This window comes from Prinia subflava, chromosome 16, assembly GCF_021018805.1.
Source record: "Prinia subflava isolate CZ2003 ecotype Zambia chromosome 16, Cam_Psub_1.2, whole genome shotgun sequence".
Taxonomy (NCBI): Eukaryota; Metazoa; Chordata; class Aves; order Passeriformes; family Cisticolidae; genus Prinia; species Prinia subflava.
This window is the reverse complement of record NC_086262.1, coordinates 4,596,150-4,619,710: the sequence shown is the minus strand read 5'-3', so window position 1 is coordinate 4,619,710 and position 23,561 is coordinate 4,596,150. Positions and strand designations below refer to the sequence as shown.

Below are 23,561 nucleotides of genomic sequence, written 5' to 3'. Positions count from 1 at the left end.
TTAAAGATAGTCAAGACAGAAAAGCTGTTATGTACTTACCTGCTGGAATTATATGTTGTTCTGTGCCATCCCATTGCATTCATACAGTGCTGGAATATATTTCAAAAGTAACTTGCCATTTATTGAAAATAGCATTTCACCAGGGCAGAAAAACCCCCATGAAGTAAACACTGAGCTTTGTGCAAATGCTCTCAGGTTGTATCAGAGGTATCACTACCTATCACTATTACCTCACTGTGGTAATAGTGGTATTAGTGATGCCTTTAAATTTCTGTGATTGTTAACAGATATTCTCTGTGGTTTTCTGGTTTATTATAGTGTCTGTTGTAAGAATTTTTAAATGGATTTCTCACCATGTTGTTTGGGAATACAGAACACAGAATCAAACGTTGCTGCATATTGTAGCTTGAAAACACTGCTAACTCCATGTTCTGCACTCCATGTTTAAAATATGTGTAGCCTCAGAACCTGTTCAGTTGAGAACAGAAGGGATTTGCACCTTATTTTAAGAGTTGACTATTTCGTGGGCTGAAAGCCAGAGCACTCAACCAGAAAGGTCTTGTATCTTGTCTTCAATAATGCATGCTGAAAAACCAACAAATGATGGATTTTAACTAACCACAGCATGAGGGAAAAAACTTGTGGATAGACCCTGCTTCAGGCAGAGAGAACTTCAAAGGCACTGCACTGAGTTGTGCTAACTCTGTTTCAAGGAGAAGATGCGCGTTAGAGAACAGAAATTGTCCTCTAAACCCTTTTGTGTGCATTTCATTTCTTCTGTCAACTCTCTTGTCTGTGACCTAAAGTCTATTGGACTACTTTAGTGAAGAAAACAGTGGTAATAAAAATTTGTAATCAGTTCATTTAGATTGAAGTTACCCTTCAGTTCACCTTTCTGGCAATTTTTTATCCCCTGGTTGTGTACAAGATGCTACTGAAAGGAGCACAGGGAGAGTCTCGTGCTTAATTGACTCTCTGCTGTTGCTGTTTGATCAGTGAGGAGCAATCACAGAATTAAAGGGTTTGAGGGACGAGAAGATTGCTGATGCTCCACAGAAAAAAAGGTTTGCAGAATCCTTGCTTCAAATACAAGGGCCAAATTCTTTCATACTGATTAAAACAGCAGGCAGATTGCATCAGAATAAGAAAGTTACAGTTTGATTTTAGAATCAATGTCACTGCCACAGATGTTCATCTTGAAAGAATGAAACTACCTGTATTAAAATCAGTTATCTCATTTGATTTATATTTGCTTTTGTTTTCTAGGACCATGGGTCACTAGGAATAGCAGCATAGATAGTGGAGAAACAGAAGTTGGCCACAGGGTCACCCAGGAGGTGCCCCCCGGAGTTTTTTGGAGGTCTCAGATCCATATCAGCCAGCCACAGTTCCTGAAGTTCAACATATCCTTAGGGAAGGATGCTCTTTTTGGTGTTTATATAAGAAGAGGACTCCCACCATCACATGCCCAGGTACTTTATCAATGTGTTTATTGGCTTTGAATGTCAGAGTGCAAAATCTGGGTAGCTTTGTTAGGTTTATGTTAGAGTTTACAGAATTCAAGGTTAGGGATTTCCTAATTTCCTTCATTTGTGATATTTGACTGAACACCCTCACCACCCTCACCACCCTCATCTTAACGTTCTTAGGTTTTCACATACTTCAACAATACATTTATAAAAGAAGTAATTACGTCCTTGCCATTCAAACAAGGTTTTATATCTCTGATATAATCTCGGCATGAATTGGGATAAAACTATCCAGTTATCTATGAGACACAAATGATGAGCTGAGGACTAAAATCTTTGATTAGACTTGGGAATAAAGGAGTGAGGAGGTTGACATGGGTTTATTACCTCTGCTGCCAAGAAGTTGTGCAGAAGGAGCTTTGGCTGTGCAAAATTCATTACTGTGGTAAGCTGTTTTCCAATGTTGTGTGAGTTACTGAATGGGTGTGTTTGACTGGTAAGAAACCAGGATCAGCCCAAGGAGGGGAGGACACGTGGCCAGTTTTCCATGTAAGCATACGGTGTCCTGAAATTTGATACAAAGACTAAAAAAATTGGGAAATTGCAGAGGGTTGGTGACTGATTTTTAGTCATTTCCAGCCGTACAGGCAACACAAAACATATATCTTCAGAGAATATGTTCCAGGGTGGGAGCCTTTCTTAAGAATGTTTTGATTTTGGCTGGAAGGCTTCATTCAATGTGCTGTCTTGAGGGTGAAATTATGTCTGTGGATCTTCAGCTGTTCCAGTGAGGTAATGGCATAATTCATTGTGTCTCATTTAATTCAGAATTTTAGTGCTCACTTTCTCTATTCTATCATGAATAAAATGGCAATTTAGTTGAGGAAAACAAACAAAAGTATAAATCATTAAATGAAAATTACTTAGGGCAACCAAAGCTCCAAAGCAATCATCAAAGTTTGCTATAAATACAGGTTAATTTTAATTTTTTGACTAAGACATGAGGGAGGTATGCCTGTATCTTTTACAAGAAATCCAATTGGAAGTAGCTCATAGTACATTTTTTTAATTCAGGATGAACTTTATATTGCAGTATGATCGGATGTATTTGTTCTAGGTTTCATTATGATGTTCTCATCTGAGAAGGCTGTGAGCAGGCAGAGTTTTTTTCTTTCACTCCACCTCACGTGGATAGAATAGAAATTTTGTGACCTTTCTGTTAAATTAAATAATGAGAAACATCATCTGTGTTTCCTCTTGAGCTGGATTCCTCCTCAGGGGATGTGTTTTCCAGTCTTCAGAGGAAGCAGTTCTAAACCTCTTCATAAGTGGGGTTAATGAAATCCCTTGTATATAAACTAGCATAGATCTGGTCTGAATCTGCAATATAAACCAGCATAAACCCTCCCACGTCCAGGCAGGGTCCTGGTGCTTGGTAACAGGCTCATACAGCTGGAGATTCCATGGCGTTTTTGCCCAGCAATCAAAATGCAGCCAAGCTGCTACCAAGAGAAATTGTTTTAGAAAAAGAAAGGCAGGCTGTTAGAGACCTGAGTTAGTGAGAAGAAGCCTTGTTCTGACAGAAAGGAGCACAATACTTTTGTATGAATGAAAACAGTCTGAAGTTGACACCAGGCGATATTTTAAAATTGAAATTTAAAATCCTTGTTTCTGTAGGTTAGGGACATGAGCTCTAAAGCAGTGAACAGCTTGACAGTTCATCACTGATCAGTGCTCGTATGTCAAGCTGAGTAAAATCCTTTGTGGGAACAAGTCAATAATCAGCAAATTAGGTACATGATTAACCTGAGACAACAAGATGCAGTTCCTGTCTGAGAGCCCTGCTGAGATTTAACCTTCTCAGTATTACTGTTTAGCAAATATTCCAAATGCCTGGTTTAGTCAGTCAAACTGATGTGGCTGTGAAGTTGTCTGGATTCAGCCTGTGTGCCACGTGCATGGGGAGTGGAGCTCTGGAGGAGAGGCAAAAATGCAGCTTTGAGTGGCAAGCAGAGTACAAACAGGAATGCAAAATCCCTCCAGCCTGTGTAGTGCCATGCCCGAATAACAAAATGTACACTGCAGACCTGAATGATCAATAGGAATTTAGCAGAAGAGAGTCATATTAATAGGATTGATAATGTATAGAAAACAAACTGTAAATGTCAAATAATGCATGAAGTGACTCTGCAGAGCTTACAGCAATTATGGTGTTGCTACATGCTGGTAGCATGTTCCAAATGATGCATGAAATGAGGGAACCTGAGAGGAACTTCACTGGAATGCCTGGAGAAGGCAATGCATGGAGCTGTATTGTTTGCATTTCCAGCAGCGTGGCTTATACTTACAAATTTCTCATGTCAAAATGAAAACTGTTTTCATGCAGAACAGGAAATGGCTTTATTTGAAAAAAAACTTGGAGAGCAGGGGAGCATCAGTGTTCCCTTGGTTTTAGCAGGTGCTCAAACACTTTTTAGGTGCTCTGAGCACCTCAGAGTTGCTACGGGGCTGGCCTGAAGTGGCTGGCTTGTGGCACATCCCAATGTGGGAACAAACCGGTTGGTTGGCTGCCACCAAGGGTGTCAGATGTTTCGTGCCTGTGTTTTAATGAATAATTACCAACTGGATTTTATGAAGAACTAATTTTAGAGCACTTTGCAAACAAGTTTCCCTGCCATATGTTTTTCTGGCTGCTTCGATCCTACAGGGCTTTGGCATAAAGGCAAATGCTCGCCGCCACGCCAAGCGTGCTCCCCTTCTCCTGTTGAATATGCATCCCTTCTTGAGATAAGAGCTCTGAGAGAGCTTTCTCTTCAGTTCCTAATCTCAGAAACTCCTAGGCATTTTGCAGAGGCATGCAAATTGTTTCAAATCTGAGAAAACCCCTGAAGATTATGGCGGCCCTCTGCATTTCTGTTACGTTGCGTTGCCACACGGAGCAAGATGTTTCCATTGAAGGAAAAGGATTTAAGTCACACCCTTGACTTTAAGGAATAAGCACCAGAACTTTCTGTTCTTCTCTCATCATAATTGGCCCAGTGCCAGGCACCTGTTGGTCTCTGTAGCTGTTTTTCAGAATTGTAGCTGGTTTGCATTGGGCAGCAAGTCAAAAAAACCCTCCTCAAACATTAAGTAGATAAGAAAGAGCAAAGAGGTGCTGGAGGCTTTTTTGGGGTGTCTTAGCCAGGTGTAAGGGGCTTTCCTCCACCTGTGCACGGCTTCTGTTTTGGTTTTGTATCATTTGTTATTTTCTCTTTAATTAAAACCTTTCTCTTTTCAAAGCACACCTGATCAGCCATCTCGCAAATTATTTTAAAGCCATTTCTGGGGGATTGCAGGTCAGCTCTCCGAGCCTGATTCATCTTTGTGGGGCTCACAACGCTCTGGCCACTCTCAGAATATCCAGCCTGTCTCACATCTCCACTGCTGAGCCCTGGGAGCTCCCTGTGCTTGGCAGTGGTCACGAGTGGCTCCCTTCTCTGTGTGTGGCTGTGCCCGCTGGCTCTGTGCAGTGCTGCAGCCACAGCCCGAGGTGGAAACCTCCCAAACTGTTCTGCTGACTCCCCACGGTCACTGGGAAAAGGGAAGCCTTTATTAGCCTGTGAATAAAATGCATCAGAGGGTAGAAAGCCCTGAACGGAGAAATTATAAAAACAAATTGCCCAGAAAGAACTTAGCATGAGATTTTAGGTTTGTAAATAAAAGTAAGCAGTAGGATTTCAGTGTGCTGGGTAGTAAAAATAAACAAACTCACCGAGAGAGTGAATTTGGAATTTGTTTAGCGGTGTAGGCTGGCGAGTCACTTGCTTATATTGAGCTTTAATCATAGTAAGTACTCCCTGCTGCAAAATTGAACTCTGATGATGTAGTCATTTGGGATTTCTGCTGCATGTTGTTCCTGAGCTGTTTTAGCCATTTTTATGTGGTTTTTCAGTATGAAGCTATGAAATATGAAGGATCATAAAAAAAGAAAACAGAAAAGCCAAAAGTCAGTGAAACTTCCAAATTACTTCAGAGATTTAATTTGGTTTGACATGTCCATTCCCTAATTCACGTGATTTAGTGGCCTCTTCCTCAGCAGCTGTGTGTGTGTGTTTTAGATTAAGAATTCCACAGCTGCTTTTTAATGATCATGAAATTACTTGCCTCCTTTTCCTAGATGGGTCTTCTAATCTATTCATATATGCCAATAAGTAGCTTTAAAGCAAGAGTGATATCTTCAGCACAACATTATGTAGAAGTAATTAATCATGCAAGGGTGGTAAATCAGAAAATCAACCGGGCCATGAAAAGCAAAATGATGGTTCAGCCAAGCATGAGAAGAAATCTTATCTGCTTATGAGTTCACAGTGCCATCTTGGTGACCCTTCAGTCAGGGATTTTCGATTTTGGGGCACATATACCTAGTCCTTACTGGCATATTAAGATTAATACACCCAGGGAACCACCAGCAGATGCATTAGCTGCCTTCTTTTTTTTTCCCCTCAATCCTGAGAAACCCAAAGAGGGATAAAAATGTATTATTGTTTGCTGTATCACTTTGCACTGATACTTCAGCATGCACAGAGTTGTCCAGATTTGGTCATCTTGCTTTTGCCTGGGCATTAAATTATTTGTCATAGTTTGATTAAAGAGGGGCAATACCAGTCTTAACTGTACCAAAGCTAAAATGGTTGTGCCAAGGGCCCTGCTCTCACTAGGTCACACACCATCATCGTGAAAAGAGATTCTGCAGCTAAAGCCACTTCAAGCAGCTTCGGGCTGAAAACTCTTCCCCTTCGATCTGGCCAACTGCTGAGCCTTCTCTGCTATATGAGGTAGAATCAGCATCAAACAGAGGGAGGCAGAGGAACCTGCCAGCACAAGCAGAGAGGAACAGCATGTTGCCAGTGAGAAATGTCAGCTTTTATTGCTGCTTCCTCAGTTGACCCTTTGTGAACAATTGCTCTGAAGAGCACAATTTCTTTTTCCCAAGATGTTGCCCAAGTAATAACATTTCCCAAGGAGGTGATGAGTCTGTCCTTAACCTCTGACTGCTAGACAATGAGCTTTAGCAATCTTTCCAAATGCCATTGATTTCAGAGATGGATATATGTGTGTTTGGCACTCCACATATGCCGAAAGTTACTGGCATGCCAGAATTCTCTGCATCTTTGGCATGCTTTGCCTGAATTTTGCTACTTCGTCTGATTTACCTTTCCCTGTAAAAATCATGTGTGGAAAAAGGCTCAAGTGGATGGCAGTCTGATATTGAGTGGAACTTTTTATTCCACTTCTCTTACTTTGTCCCTCATTTAAAAGCACAGAATAATAGATAGAGTGGATAATGCACTTACTGTGATGATAGCTCTCAATATCAGTAGATTGGGGCTCAAACTCCTCCCTGCCATGGATTTCCTTCGTGGAAGGGCTGCGGGTCAGTGTCAGTTCCATAGGTTTACTAGGAAGGCAGCAGTTCTTCCAGACATCTCCCTTTGTTGTAAGGCTGAGCACACCGGGGCTCTGCAATGCTGGTACATAAGAGGCTTTCAGCTAGAAAGGTGAGGTTCTACACCCCAGTTCTGGAGAGATGTGATGGCACTAGAGTGTAAAACTTGTCTGTCTCATCCACTGGAAGGGAGAATCTTCATTATTTTATTGCATATCGTGAATAATTTACTAGGGCTCAGTTAATGAGTGGAATACAGTGTGCAGGACAGCCTTCCCTGGATGTTTATTCTGTTTAGGAGGGAAGGTTACAGTTTCCTGTTTAAACTGAAGGCAAGGGGAGGTTGATGTTTTCTCATGGCTGTTGTGGGCACAGCCTGGAAGTGTTAGAGATAACAGAGGGAAATGTAATGAAGCTACTGGCAAGCAAGCCCCTACTATTACTGTATTTTATTGAACACATACATCTTTCTTTAGACATGTCTATCTATCTCCATCTACTCCTACACAGATAAATGTGTCTAAAACAAGATGTGTTTTCATAGGGGACTTGTTATACAGCTATCAAAAGATTAGATATATTGTTTTTGGTGTTTCTTAAGGGCTTCCCTTAGATAGGGACTATGAGATCTACTCAGCTGAGCTTGAGAGCTCCAGAATCACAGACATTAAAGGCAGAAAAAAAGTCTATTAGGACAGCTAGCTCAGGTGCTTTGTTATGCAGAGTTATTCCCTGTTGTAGACTAACCAATATTTCTTCCAGTCCTATTTAATTGTGGCATCTCCATTGGGAGGCTATTTACTGAGCTTAATAGATGGGAAGCTTATCTGACATTCATCTTAAATTTCTTCCTTTCTTTTTTTAGTTTCTTGCCATTAATGGTGCCATCGCTCTTATGCTCTAAATAATCACTTGCTCTGTTTGATCCCTTTTCCAAAGATTAATGCAATGTTCTACCTTATTTGGAAGCCATCCAGACAGAAATTCTCAGTTTTCCTTAATATAAGATCAATTCCCTTATTTGTGTTATTCCTTTCCATGCTCCCGCTGGTTTTTGCATCACACTTGCCCTGATTGTTCCTCATACAACCTCAGGTAAGCAGCTTTTACTCTGTGCTGTAGAACTTGTGCAGTGTGTTTTTATCTGGTGATGAGTTCCATTAGACAAACACATTTTCTGTCTGTGCTATTCCTGTTTCACATTCCAGGGGCTTCCATTCAGTATGTCTGGAGTTACACCTCAAATGTCAGTTCTTGTGGCAAAAAGAATTTATTGCAGTTGATTGCTTAGAAAATGGTGTGGGTCTCCTGGGTCTCTAAAAGCTGTGTAGGAACTTGAAATTAATAGGTCAAATAATAGATCTCAAATTGTTTCTCAAAAACCATCCTGTCAATTTGTGCATTCTATGATCACCTATGCAGAGGAAAGATGCATAGTTCTAGGTCACTCTTTAAGAATGAAAGTCACAGAATCCCTTTGTGTTCCATGGTCAGCTAGTAAATGTTAGTATCACAATTTCTCCAGAAATACCATTTTCTAACAAGGTAGGGGAGAAAATAGTGTCAGATTTTGAGCTGAAACATTCTGTATTCAGGTCTGTTTGTCTGGAGTTTTGTTTGTTTGTGTTCTCTTTTTTTTTTCCCTTGTTTTTTGGTTTCTTTCCCCCTGCAGTATGACTTCATGGAGCGTTTGGATGGCAAGGAGAAGTGGAGCGTGGTGGAGTCGCCGCGGGAGCGCCGCAGCATCCAGACCCTGGTGCAGAACGAGGCCGTGTTCGTGCAGTACCTGGACGTGGGGCTGTGGCACCTGGCCTTCTACAACGACGGCAAGGACAAGGAGGTGGTCTCCTTCAGCACAGTCATTTTGGGTGGGTATTTCCACAAACTGGGCATTTTTCCTCTCTGTTTATATCCTTCCTTACCCAAAGTTGTAATATTTTCCTGCAGTCCTCAGTATTTGGCCTGTTTGTCCTTCTGTTATGCTGTGCATTTTTTTTTCTCGACACTACTCGGGCAAAGAGTCACTAGTGGGGTGTGCTGACTTTAATCCACTCATTTCTCTCTTAATATTTTAGCATTCCCATAGATCTCGAGTGCAGTTTGGAGAAACAAGGCTCAGAACAGCTCAGTGTGGTTTGCAGCATTCCCCAGCTAATATCCCTCTCCCTTATCTCTGTCATTTTGATACTTTTTATTTGCTTCTCTGAAGAAGCTTCTTTACACTCAGGTGGAATAGTATCCAACAGGAGAGCTGTTTAATCTTAGTGGAAGGACAGCTCAAGAAACAGATACCTGCAAATGAGATTATTGTTTGCAGCCACCCTAGAGATCAATTGAGGCAGTTAATTAGCTGTATGTTGTTTTACAGCTTATGACTCACCTAATAGTGAATCATCTCCTCAACGTGGTGGAAGAACATCCAGCTGCAGTTTTGTTAGAGTAGGATTACATTCAGTTGAAAATCAAACTGAGTCTAAATTCTCCAAGCTTTATTAGATTTGTTGACCTTTGAAGCTCTTAATGAACTTTCTAACTATCTTTTCACAGTGGTATAACAAATTCTGAGGTATCGTTTGTGATATTCTCTCCTGGCTGGTGAAGTCTTAAATGGCATTGTGTTGTATAAATCTGCAGTTCCTCTTAGTTTAGGGCAACTGTAAAAAGTAAAAATGAGGTTTCAGATTTGATGAAAAATAGTCAGAGGTGTTTTCTAGTCTTGCCTTATTAATATTGTGTTGGGGTGGTTTTTTTTTTCCTTTTACATTAGTATAACATTATGTTTGTTGGCCTAAGTCCCACAGGGTGTAGGCAGATAATCAATACTGTCATTAAGTGTAAACATAATTGTTTCTGTTACCCCGAATTAAGATCAAAAAAACCCCACTTTTCTATGAATGTTGAAAATATATATATATATATGTATTTTTTTTTTAGGGGGGGTTTTGCATATTTTCCCATGGAAGGCTTTTTCCACTTCTCTAAAAACAAGAACATCTGTGATTCTATCTTGTTATGTCCCTGTTGTGCTTAGAAAACCTTAGGATATTATAAGCTGCCCTTTAAAGAGTTGCCTGGTCAAGGCTATAGCTTTCAAAAGCATCAAAGGTGTAATAGCCAGGTAGGCTGCTTGATAGAGCAATGATAGTAATTGAAATGAAATCTGGAGAAAAATACAGTGTTTTATCTGGTTCTGCGCACACCTTGTATCAGATGCTTCATAATGAAAGGCTCTGAGACAGCTGAACATCTCTCTGGTGTGGAAGAGGAGGAAGAATAACAAAAATTATGTTAACTCCCAGACAATACTAAATTTACCATGATTTTGAATGCATAGAAATGGCTTTTGTGTGCCATGAAGCTAAATAATGAATAAGTCTATAAGCAAGCTTCTTCATTAGACAAATTGATATCTTTGATTATTACATTTCAATTTTTCTTTTCATTGTTTACATGAATCATTACAAGAGGCCAAGCTAATGACATCTCTTTGAAAATTTGCTTTCGACGTTTTGTATTTGGTGTCCTGCAAATGTGAAATTAGATTGAAAGATCTACTTAAATCCTTTTCTTCTTTACAGTCTAATTTAGCAAATAAAAATACTCTCTATAGTTCTGTTAGTTCCAAATCCAAATTTTCTTTTCTGTGTTGTACAGCAGCTTGGTTTGGTGCCTTGGGCTGACAGAACCCTTTAGTTTGGAACCACAGATCCCACAGCAACAGGGAGTGAAATAGTGAAGAGTAATATTCCAATTGGATTTTTGTTCCAATATTTCACTGCTGAAAATATATTCCAACAGCTTTCAAATTAAAATCATTTTAAGAATTGACTTCAAAAAATGGAATTTTATTTTTAGGTTGTTATTATGCAAAGTGGTGTATGTTTTATCCAAATCGTAACAGAAATTGTGGAAAATAAGTGTTTTGGCACAGCTGAAAGGTTATCAGGCTGATGTGTCTACTCTACTCATATTATTGAAGTCATCAACATTTCAGTCAGTCACTCAGACTCTGATATTAAACTTTGTCCTCTGTTTTTGCAGAGCTCTTCTTCATCCTCTTGCACAGCCACTTGCACCTTTTAAATTCTATATTTTTAAGGATCGAGTAGATTTGCCAGAGCAAAAGAGCTCCTCTTTGTCATGTTCAGCAGATATTTTTGTCAGCTTAATTAATGAGACTTTAAATGCCTGTAGAAGGAAAAGAAGACAAAGTCCTTGAGATAATCAGTTTCCCATGGGGGAGTGGGTGAGCAAGAACAGTCTCATTGCAAAAGGGAGAATGTTGATTTTTCCAGAGGAAGCATTGTGTTTGCTACACAATAAAAACTCAGACATGGCTGTAGAGGTCTTAAGAGGTCCTGGCTATTTTTGGAACACTGGGATTTGAGCACTATCAGAACACTTTGGGTTCTAATAAAGTCCAGAACTTCCTTTGTGACTTTAGCATGTCACTGGATCTCTACATGTACTCATGTTGTCATGAAACTGGTGCATTCTGCTGCACCTGAACCTTGTGGTGTTAATACTGCCAGGGGCTGTGCTTCTAAATATTGAGGACAAAATAAAACAGAGAAAATTTAAACAAAAAATCTGTAGCCTAAGTAGGAACCAACCAATTAATGTGCCTGTGATGCTTTAATTTCAGACTCAGTGCAAGACTGCCCACGTCACTGCCATGGGAATGGCGAGTGTGTGTCAGGTGTCTGCCACTGTTTCCCAGGATTTCATGGAGCAGATTGTGCTAAAGGTATCATTTTCCTTATATTTACAAATACCCACAGCCTGTGTCAGTGATCTACAGCACCTGCTGGCTAGCTTGTGTCTGAGCTAGATTGAAGTAGAACAATTTGCTTCTTTTATTCTTAGAACTCAAGTTAAATATGATCAAGAGTTTGCATAGTTACAGCCATTTTTTGTGGCAAAGGTAGTAGGCAGAAATGGCAGAAAATATTTAATTTCTGGAAAAGTGGATGAACTATCAATGCTTTCTGATAATCATTAGCTGGTCTGCAAGACAAGACTGATTGTCTTCATTGATAGAGTGTAGTACATATTCTGGCTTACCTGAGCCTTACTTCTAGTAAAAGCAACTTTCTTGCATATAAAATAACTCTTTGGCCAAAGGAACTTTGCCTTTTGTAGAAAAATAGTTAGGACCTGATAAAATCTTAAATTTTATCAGAATCTTAAAATTTTATCAGAATTACAATCAGAAAATAAAACATTTTCTGTAATAGCAGTTGTAAATTTTAACAACTAAAACTGGGAAATACATTGCTATCAAGGATTAAGTAGAAATCTAAATGACATCTACAGATTGACAGTATGTGTTTATGAAGTTTTTCTGAGAGTTTTGGATGGCAGTCTTAGGGAAAGGATTTGTAAAAGAGGACTTCTTTAGTTTGTACAGCCAGTAGCAGATATGCTAATAATTCTAAATTCAGTGCCTCTGAATTTAGCAGTGCCTCTGCTCCTGAGCACACAGAACATTTTACAGTTTGCTTCCTTCTTAGTTTGTGTGAGATTTAGGCACACTAGCAATATCATGCTTACAGTTATTTTCCACGGGGCTGTGAGTGTTCCAAAGGGGAAAACCTGGTGTTTGAAAGCTTTATGAAATAACTTGAAGGGTCTTAGAAATTTGCTAATTTCTTGTTAGACCCCAATGCAGTCGTGAGGAGAATTCATTGTGCCCCATCCCTGTCACTGTTGTAGCATGTCCGTGTCTGAAATACTCCTTGAGTAGCTGCTGTAGTTGTACTGGAGTGAGTAATTCCTATGTTTTGTCTCCACATTTGGCTCTTTTTTGAAGGTGCCCCAGTACAAAAGAAAAAAAAATATAGAGACCCCAAGGGCCTGGAAAGCTGAGGCTGATATTTCAGCGCTCACCCTGCTCATTTTACAGAACACTTCAAATAGTTGTTTGATTACCTGAGAAATTAAGACAGCTGGCAAATCTAGAGAGGAGATAGCTGTATTGCACAAAGTAAATGGTGTGATAATGTGAGCTATAAATACAGACTGACAGCTCTGTGGTGTTAACCTGTGAGAGTTTGCATGCAGTGACTGTGTGCCTCACTGCCACCCTTCACACACACATGGCCATTATATCCACTCATTTGCATTTTGAGCTGTGCAGCAACCCTGCATTGCCTACTGAACCTCTGTGTAGCACTGTGTGCTGTGTTAGTGCTGGAAAATACTCGTTCAGGCTGTGACAGACACATAGTTTTCTGTAGGGTGCTTGTCAAACTGTATTTGTCAGTCTTCTCCTGCCCCTCAGTGCATTCCCTCTGCTTCCTGCTTTGTCCTTTCCGTCTTGTCTCTTTCCCCTCAGCAGCAGAAATGGTTTCATGGAAGCTTCCTTCAACTCTTGTACTGTTTTCTTGTCAGACATGATGGTATTTGTAAAGAACAAAGAATCTTGAAAAGCTACACGAGATGGGAACATGGGTGTGTTGGCAGAACTCGTTTCTGTGCAGGAGCAGCTGCACGGTGTCACCCCCAGAGCTGGGTGTGAGGGCTCCTGGCCTCACCTGTCCCATGCCTGTTCTCACAGCCACAGGTTTTCCTGCTCACTTGAATGCTCTTCATCCGTGAGAGCAGTTTCAGGACACAGAAATCAAAACTGGGATTCTGTGCAGGCTAAAGCACAGTAAAATGAGATGGAGAGTTACATCTTTTACATCATATTACATGTATGGACACATGTTTAATCTACCAAAATATTACATTTCTGTTTGAACTGTCACAAGCATGGAAGGATAATGGTTTTGTTCCATTTGATTTTTTTTCAATTATTATTTCCCTAGCAATGCATCTTTCAATATCTCATTTCTCCACTATAAAATAACTTAAGGCAAGATTCAAATAGAGAAATGTGTGAACAGGCTCCTCAGATGGCTTTTAGAGCTGGCTCCATGCAGTAAGAGCAGTCTGAGAGGTTCCCTTTGGGTGAAGCCCAAGCCTGACAGGAAACACAATCCCTTCTCCCACCAGTCCCCTGTTCCAGGGCTGACCCTGAGGGCAGTGAGACATCAGGGGAGTCACTCAAACCATTTGCAGGCAGTGCACAGGGACCCCTCCATCCACATGCTTCTAAAAAATAGAAATGAAGGAAAGCTGTGAGAGACAGGACAGATTTTACTTCAATCCTATAGCTTCAAGAAAATACTGTGGAAATTACTGGAATGAGATGAACTTTTGGCCCAACCCACAGGCTGTAAAACACTTTCATACCCTGATTGAAATGGAACAAACTTCACCCTCTCAAACACTCCTGCCAAACACTGTGTGGGGTATCTCTCACTCTCATTCTGTGGAAATAGCTTATTATCAGGTATTCAGTATCAGCAGATTTACTCCATTCTTGCTTAGGCAAGATTCCCTTTGGAGTTTAACCTTATTAAGGTTAAAGAATTTCATCTGACATACAAAAAAGGTAATGATACATTTTGATCTCGTGGGGATAAGATATGGCATACAAAGAAAAAGAAAATCTGATAATCAAAGGATAATTCCATGCAGAGTTGTGTCCTGATAAAGCAAGTGTGTACAGTTAAAGCCAGTGGAAGATTTGCTGTGAATTGAACTGCACTGTGAGTAACCTCTTGTCCACAGTTACATCTAGGAGTTACTGGTGAAAAGTGATGCTCTGGCCAAGGATCAGTTAAAGAATCAGACATGCAGCTGGGATTATCTTATTTTTTGGTGTGTTGTCACCTTTTTCTGTTCATCTCTATTTTTCTGTGACCTCTGTGATATAACCACTGAAGTATATCAAGAAGTCCTTCTTGCTTAGAATTCTCGCTGTTTATGTCTGATTGTAGTTTGGATTTTCAAGGTCTGTGGTGAATCTGCAGGCAGCCATCCTTTGTCAAGTCCTGCCTTTCACCACCTGGGAATGTTGAGAGTTAAAATGAGTTGAGTTCCTAGAAGTGACTCAGACTTGGCTGTAATTTCATTTCATCTCATAAGATATTTGAAGGGCAGGCAACTCTTCCACTCCTTTAACAAAACCACTTCCAAAGACACTGCCAAATGCTGTTCTGCAGCTGGGAGCAGAGCATCCTTTAATTTTGCATTTTAAAATACTTGGATTTGCATCATGAGCATCTTCAGGTAATCTGAAAAGGTGAAGGATGCACCATCACAGTGGATTTCCACATTGATGTGATGAGCATGGCCTGCTAAGAGATGGACAAAAGAAGGACAAAAATGGAGTCAAGCAGCTTTTGTCAACTGCCATGAAGTTGCCATTTAGCAGATACTTCTAGTTGATTATACAATGTAATAAGAAACATGTTTAATATTTTAATCTAAATGAAATGAAGGCTTTGGGATTTGTTTAAAACCAGGAATTTGTGCAGTGTTTGATCAGTTGAATTTTTAATCTAATTTTAAGAACTCTAATTATTCAGATTTATGTTATTCGCAATTTCTTTTCCTGTTCTCTTTGTGCGGGTTTTTCATTATTTTATTTTCATTCTGTTTGTTTTTGGCTTACTGGCAAAGGACGGCGCCACTTTAATAAGTATAAAAAGAAGGGTAGGTTTTTTTAAATTTCTTTTTATTTCTTTTGCAACACCTATTTAGTTTGAAATAGTTACAAAGCTGTAAAGTGTAGTCTCTCTCTCTTTAAATTTATTCTAATGGATTTGCTGTTTGCACCACAGTAAGAGTTCCTACCATTGCCATTTCCTTTGTTATGTGTGGGCTACTAATCTCTGTATAAAAAAATGTAAAAAGCTGTCAATTATTAGGTAAGTAAGGTATAACTGTTAGAAGTAGCAACTCTTGCATTTTTTCAGTTGTTATCTAATTTCAGTTGTTTGAGACTCATCTTGCTCTGAGGCTTTTCAGAGGCATCCTGCTTGGACAAGAGTGCATAAAGTAATGTTTTTTTGAATACACTGCTTGAAACTGCTCCCTTTGTGCCACCTCCAGAATGCTCCCAGTGGCGTGCAATGTTCTGGGAGTGATTGTAATGGGAACATGAAATTTTGGGGTGCATCCTGCAGAATAACTCGTTTATTGCTGTAGATCTCATAGCCCACAGGAATGAATGATGTCCAGCACACGTGGTGATGTACAGGAATGTGTATTTCCTCTCTCTGTGAATCGGGGAAACACAATTTGTCATCATAACTTGGCTCAAAATTTTAGAAACTGGAAATAGCTTAAGCAGGACAGAGGCTCCCCGGACTCTGAAGGAAAAGGGGAGGGGACACTGAATCCCCTTTTTCTTTGCCTGTCCTGCCCAGGGCCGTGGTCTCACAGAGGAGAGGGGAGCTGAGGTGAGGCAGCACTTTGGGCTCAGCCAGACTGGGAAATGAGCCTTGAACTACTCAAGTGACTCCCTGCAGCTGCAGTAGCAGCTGTGGGTCAGACAGAGGAGGGAGGGCAATGCCATCACCAGGTGGGTTTGCACAGCAAAGAGCTGGAGAGGAACAGCAGTGGAGGAAAAAAGCCACGTTTGTGCCATTATTAGGATATTGTCCTGAGCAACAATGTAAGTTAAAAGTGACCTGTTGTGGTTAAGCCTTTACATGCAAAGCAAATAAATCAAAGCAGCACCTGACTCCAGGGGTGTACCACCTCAATACAAGATTAAAGGGAATAAATGGGAACCAATTGACAGATATGAAGATGCAAGGAAAAATGGTGATAATGCAGTGTAATAAACACCCCAGCAGTGTGACTGTTGTCAGCTGGGGGAACCCTGTGGTAAAGGCAGTTTTATGGAAGAGTGATGGGGCAGATAATGTCTTGTGAATAATGGAGGGCAAATGGGGCCTTCAGAGGGCACACTGGGCATAGGAAACAGCTAAAAAAAAAAAAAAAAGCAGCTCTAAAATTTGGCTTTCAGAAGCATCCTATCCTAAATCCCAGAAAGGCAGAAGTGAGAATTCAAGCAGTGAGCAGTGCAGGGTGAAGGGGATCTGTAAATGAAGTTAGAGCATGAAGCTCATCTTCCATAAGATAAAAGACCTAAAACAAGACTGGGAAAGAAGAGCCACACAGCTGAAGGTTAGATTAATAAATTAACAATATGATTATTGAAGCAGTGTTGCACATAAACATGACTGAAGAAGACTGAATTTATCAATGTGGAGAAAAATGTGTTTATTTAATGTACATTTTATGTACTGGAAACCAGGGCAGAATTCTGACCTAGAGATGCAAATGCAGAAAAAAAGTCTGTAAAAACTTTGTCAAAGCCTGAATGTGAGCCAAGAAAATGAGACAAAATAAAATAAAATAAAATAAAAAATCCAGACTATAAAACTTAATGAAGGTAGAATGATGGTATTTTCCACTTTGATAGAGAAAGAATGCAGGGTAGGACTGAGAAGAAGTGAGATAGAGAAAAAAAGATAAATCAAAGAAGAAATAACTATTGGTAAGCATTTTAGATGTTCATAATCATACCACGTATCATCTTACACTGTGCTGTTGAGGGAAGAAGAAAAAGTGTGCTTTTCTCTGGAAATGCCACATTCCTGACTTGTCACCCACACATATCTCACATCCTTTCTTGCAGTTGACAGAACTCAGCGTGTTCAGCTTCTCTCTTTGTGTCTCTTTCTGGGTGGGTTTGTTTTTGGGTTCTGTGTGTTTATGTGTGTGTGTGTGCCAACTCCTGTGCGTGCTGCAGCGGCAGCGCAGCCCTGGCTTGTCACTCAAAGCTCCTCTCACAGTGGGTGGAAGCGTCATTTTGATACTTGAACAGACAAGGCTGTCTTTGGCAGTGTTCCCCTCCAGCAGTTCCCACCTCTCTGACTCAGTACCTTAAAATGCCTTTGTTATAAATTTTCTTCTCGTTTTCCCGGTCTCGTGTTTTATTAGCGGGCTATTTTCATTTCTTGCAAACTGGTCATGTCCTCAGCTGCCTTCCAGTGATTTTTATGTACAGGGCAGTGATTGCCTGCCTGCCCTTGTTTTTCTTAGTTTTACAGAACTGCATTACACTCTAAAAAGGGGCTTGTGCCATTAACTCTGCCTAAAATTAATTACAGAATAAATAAATAGACGCGTAACCTATTTTGACAATGACTGACAGCCCTTGCTGTCTATCAGCTGCCAGCTTGCCTGCATGAAATGAGATAGGAGCTTTGATCCAGTGTCAGGTACACAAGGAGAGCCAACACAGAACCCATCACTGCAACTCTTTCTAATTGGCAATTTAAGCAGGAGCCAAGGGCTGCAGGGGTCACAGGCTGGATTCTTTTGGATTGTTAGTGGCCGTGGCTCCACCAGGGGCTGGGGCACACAGGAGCCACCGTGTCTGCTCTGCAGCTTCCCTCATCAATCCTCATGGATCCTCCTGGAGATCAGATGTAAGAACAGGGGGCTGGAGGGTCTGGGCTCTGGAATTCTGCAACAGACACCTTGTTAAATTTGTGTTACAACCCGAGGCTTTTAACATGGTAACACTTTACCTGCTGCTTAGGAATGTGTACCTGTCCCTCTGATACGGTGTAGGTTGAACAGCAGGATGGGCAGCACTCAGATTGCTCCCTTTTCTGCACCAGGCTGGAATTGGTGCTCATACCCTCTGCATTCCTTGTAAGAGAATATTTGCAAAGTTGAAACAGAGCCCAGGAGCTGCTTGGGAATACAAGAGAAATCAGACTTTAGGAATATAGGTTTCAACATGGCAAATATTAACTTTACATTGTTCTTAAAGTTTCTATGGCTTCTGCTGATTCCAGCATTGAATTTAGGCTTATAAAGAATTTATCTGCAAAAGATCTTGTCCTGCATCATTTGAAGTGGGGATTCTCCAGTTATTTAGAAGCACATCCCTTTTTCTTGTTATTATGGTTGGGCCTCTACAGGGCAACAAAAATGCTTTGAATTTTTTTAAGAAACGTATTTAATGCTGTTAAATACACCTAACAGTTGCATCTCATGTAGCAATGTCTTAGCATGTTTTCTGTATTAAACCACCAGAAAACATAAAGGCAAATTTGTGCATGTGAATCACGTTGTCCTTTCTTATGTTTCTGAATTCATGCTGCAGCCTGTGAACTTGAAATTATGTATGATTCCTTTTCCCAAAGAGCTTGTAGGATAGTGGTGCAGCTAAGAAGGCAGATTTATCCTGCAGGAGAAAATTTCAGACAAAGCTAAAAGGATTAAGGAGAAAAAAAAAAAAAAAAAAAAGGAAAAAAAAAGGAGAATACTGAGGAATTCAGGAATGAAGGAAGAAAAAAATAATTGACAGAAGTCACTGATGCCAGTGATGGACAAAACATGATAGGTAAAAAGTGGACATGAAAGTCTCTGATTGCAGCAAACACTTGGGTGTTTTTATGTGATCATTCACCACCCCACCTGCAGAAACTTAGAGACCAAAGAGAGCCACAGGCAGTAAGCACTGTAGCTGAGCTGGAATCAAATTTTATTGGCTTAGTATTATAAGAAAGTTTGCTTTGCTTGTGTCCAAGATGGAGAGCACATGGAAACACAGTAAAATCTTGTTAATGGATTTTTCTTCAGCAGCATTTTGTAATATTTTCATACTTAATATAAATTCGGTGCATTCCTTTGACTTCTCACAGCTGCCTTTGAAGAGTGCTGTATTATCAGTTTCTTCTCTTTCTTCCCTTCTTATACATGTGCAGCACAAACACATCTATTTGCACAAATATTTTCTGTTTCAATGGAGTTCCAATAAGTAGAATATTTCAAAAGGTTCCAAGGGCAGCAAGGAAATGGACATCCATATAAATACATGTAGGACAAAAATCACTGTTCTAGAAAAGCCAAAAAGCTTTTCTCCTTCATAATACTTCCATTGGTGGCCAAGAATTTCCCTGCTCCCACTCTGCTCTGCTGAGCTGAATTGTGTTCACCGTGCTGTATGCCTTCTAATTTGTTTTTGTGCTTAATTGGCGAGCTTATCTAATTGTGTTGCAATCTACATTTTGGTTTTACTTTGCTTTGTCTCCCTGGAATTGTACTGGTGTTTGTTTATTTCATTAAGTTCTAAGTGTTGGGGTTTGGCAGTTGTGTTGGGATCGTGTTGGAGTCCTTGTGATGGTGGTAAATGTCACGGAAGTGACTCTGATTAAGTAGTATTGTAAATCACATTCCAGAAATACAGCTGTTGTCAGACATCCTTAGACATTTGCCATCCCTGAGTAACAGAAACAGCCCTGAATCATAGCTTCATATTTCAGCATGCATGACTTTTTTCACACCTACACTAGATCTGGATTTTAAACTGTAATTTAGATATTTTTCTATATTTAGTCCTTACTTCAGTAAGATTAAACTCAGTTAACTGTCATCCCTCTTCACTTTCTCAAACAAACAAAAAAAATCTCTAATTCAAATGTAGAAAAATGTTTAAATATCTGCAGCTAGTGTGGAACTGTGCAGTTAAACATGTTATGATTTAACTTTTCTGGTAAATTTAACAAGGCAAATAATAGTAACTAAAATGACTCCAAACCAGCCTGCATTATAAATACCCTGAATGCTGCAGCTTGTGGGTGCAGTCCTGCCTCAGCTGCACTGCTGTTTAGCCAGAGCTGAGCCACCACCAAGGAGCAAAAGTTTTTACAGCATTCACTGGGAAGGTGTAAAATTTTGAAGAAATTTTTGAAGAAAATATTTGAAGAAATATTTCAAATTTTTTGTTCCTTCTAGAAGCATAAGTGATTTTGTTAGTGCTTTGCTGTTATGGATCACAACACTTATGTTTGGAAGGGAATTTCTGGTATTTGATGTTTGTCCGTACTGCTGCTTTTTGTGAGCTTGAAGCATCATCTCTTTGATTCCTCAGTGACTCTTCTCACTGAGATAGCAACTGAAACCTCTGAAATAGTTTAGTTTTGCCTTCCTCTGCAGTTTTCCCCGTGATGAAGTTATCAAAACACAGGACTGAATATCTACATGCTTGTCTGTGACAGTAGCTGATTTCAACATCTGTTGGTTTCCATCTATTGGTAGGAACTTAAACTTGTTTCTCTGCCTGGTCTTGTGTTGAGTTCACTGCTTGTATCTAAAGCAGGAATTTCACAGCTCTGATTTGTGTTACTCACAGAGAAAGGGTTGGTTTGGTTGCTTTGGGTTTTTTTCCTTCCTTTTCAAAGGCATAAAATAAGTGGCAAGGTGATCAGTCTCATTCTTCTGTGGTAAGTCAGAACCAGAGCATGGGAACTTCCATTTCCTTGAGTGCATTGATGCACATGAAAAAGAGGTTGAACTGTGCTGCTCTTTCAGGATGTAGCAGAGAGGGAGGACCTGATCTGGATTAGCCAAATCCCATTCCTGTGCTGTATGGGGAACTGCAGCCTTCCCCTGGCACAGGCAGTGACAGTGGCAGAGCTTCTGCCATGGAGAAAAACAACCAGGCTGACCAGGAGTTGAACCCAGAATGTACTGACAGGACCAAGTCCTCAAGACGTTTGACTCCTGGCACAGCTAGCTGATTTATCAAGTGTCAGTGCACTCAAACATCCTCTTTTGTCTCCATCTCCAATTTGTAGTTTGTTTTATGCCACTTGGAATTCTTTTCTTTGTGTGCAGCTGTGACTTCTCCAGTGAGACAGAAGAGTGGGCTCTTTCCCTCCACCTGAAGCACTCCAGTATCTTCATCTAAGATCTTTGCTGGTGGTTAGTGAGATTGAGATAAAGAGCTCATCTTCACAAAAGAAATAATGGGGCTTTAGTCCTCTCAATCCACCATTAAAATAGTTCTGAGCTATTTGATATTGGCTTCGTTCTGATTTCCTTATTCTTATGGACTGCATTGTTATTGTTACTGAAAATATTATAGGGGTTAAATAATCAAGCAAAATTTACTTATAGCAGCTGAGCAACCTCAAAGAGATAATTTTAAAAAATTGTTGTGTTTCTGGAAATTGGTGCTAGTATGGGAAGACACATTTGTATTTCTTAAATAGCTTGTTGTAACAGTTGTTAAGCAAAGCAATTATCTAATGGAAATAGATACTTTGTACAATGGTAGAGGAGGGAACAGCAAACGTTTTCTTTTTGACGGAAAGGCTCACACTGAAGGCGTGAGACAAAATATGACCTTGGTGATAAATTTGGGCCAAAGCAAAAGTTTGCTGAGTGTTCAGAAGAATGTAAATATTAATTGTGCAGTTAATGCTGTCCAGTCACTTCTATAAAAATCATGCCATTTTTTTTGTAGAACAGCTTAAGTACTTATCGATTGAGAACTTCTATAACTCCCAAAATGGAGGCATCCCCATATCTCTACAGGTATTCTAAATGAATTGAATTAATCATAGGCTTAAAAGTCTCTAGTGATCTTTGTTAAGTTTCCTGGGTTTAATTAAAACATCTGTGCAGTTTTAATTTATCGATTCATCCAACTCATATGTCATGTTTTTAACACACCCCAGCATGCTCTGCATCATTTTTAACCCGATTTCCACTTAACTAAAGCAATTAAATTCACCCCGGATTAATTAAAGCGTCCATACTTTAGTGCTTAAGTCAGCGTGTGCTGCTTTCCCCAAATGGTTTCTGAATGTCAGAGATTTGACACACCTGATGGGTTTTTTGTCCTTCTGGAAATTCTTCTGTGGGTTTCTCCTCCCCTGCTAATGTGCAGTTTGGCAGAGCTTGGGGGTTTGTTAGGGCTGGGTTTGGGCAGCTGGAGGAGGGAGAGCAGAGCATGATGCTGTGAGGGACATTCCTCTGGATGGTGACCTGGTGCCTGCAGGGCAGGGCTGCACTCGTGTTAAACCATTTAAATGAGTTCTGTGTTCTCTGCTCAAAGCAGTTTCATGAAATATGAAATGACCAGTGAACCCCCTCATGGCAGTGACAGTTCTCCATAGTTGTTCACTCTCCTGCTCCTGGGTGAATTTCTAGAAGATCACTCCAGCTTGGAAGAGCACGAGCTCCTAGAGCAACCTAAAAGATGTTGTAGATCTTTCTAATTGTCACTGCTCTTAAGAATGTTTCAGCCTGATAGGAGTTAGTGGATTTAGTGATCTCTGAAGAGCTGCCAGACTGGTCAAACACCATTCTTCCTGACTGTGCAAATAGGAGGTTTGTGAGGCACAAGGAGCAGGTGAGAGAAAGCTCTCTTGGATTCATTCAGTCTCCCATTCAGAATGATTTTCCTGGGCCTGATTTTCCTAGGAATGGAGCAGCTCCTCACAAGGAAAGTAGTATAAAGTTAGTGTAAACTAGTAAAAAATAACCAAAAAAAACCACAAAGTGGTCTTAGAAGTTATTTCAGATTTTCATATCCACAAATGAACTTCAGTAAAAACTAATGGGTCTGCAGACAAATAGTGAAATGTGCAGCCAACTGATTAAGATAGGTTTAAACAGAAAATATGAAGAGAAGTGTCAAACAAAACCATTGTATTTTCAGACTACAACTAAGCAGATGATTTATATGTCTTCTGAATTTTTAGAAATTTCTGTGGGCAAATACTTGATGTAACAAGGGATATGATAATTACAGGCAAATATTTGGTGTAATACAGGATGTAGAACAAAACAAGGGATGTCTCAGTCCTTTTTTGTTTATAATATTAATGTCAAGTCTAGAGCCAACATTTTGAATCAAGTTGACAGCAATTAATTTTTTTAATAACTGGGCTTATTTTCTAAAATGCAAATGCTTCCAATTGCTTTGGGTATAGTGATTTTGTTGATTTTAA

The 23,561-nt window shown here is 40.0% G+C and overlaps 1 protein-coding gene across 1 annotated transcript in view; it reads left to right on the top strand.

Moving 5' to 3' along the window:
* Positions 1-23,561, top strand: part of TENM2 (teneurin transmembrane protein 2) — a 295,035-nt gene that overhangs the window by 178,850 nt on the left and 92,624 nt on the right. Inside the window, exons 6-8 of the mRNA XM_063413915.1 lie at positions 1,267-1,472; positions 8,570-8,765; positions 11,543-11,644. Coding sequence (XP_063269985.1) covers positions 1,267-1,472; positions 8,570-8,765; positions 11,543-11,644 — 504 coding nt within the window. The remainder of the gene's footprint in view (positions 1-1,266; positions 1,473-8,569; positions 8,766-11,542; positions 11,645-23,561) is intronic.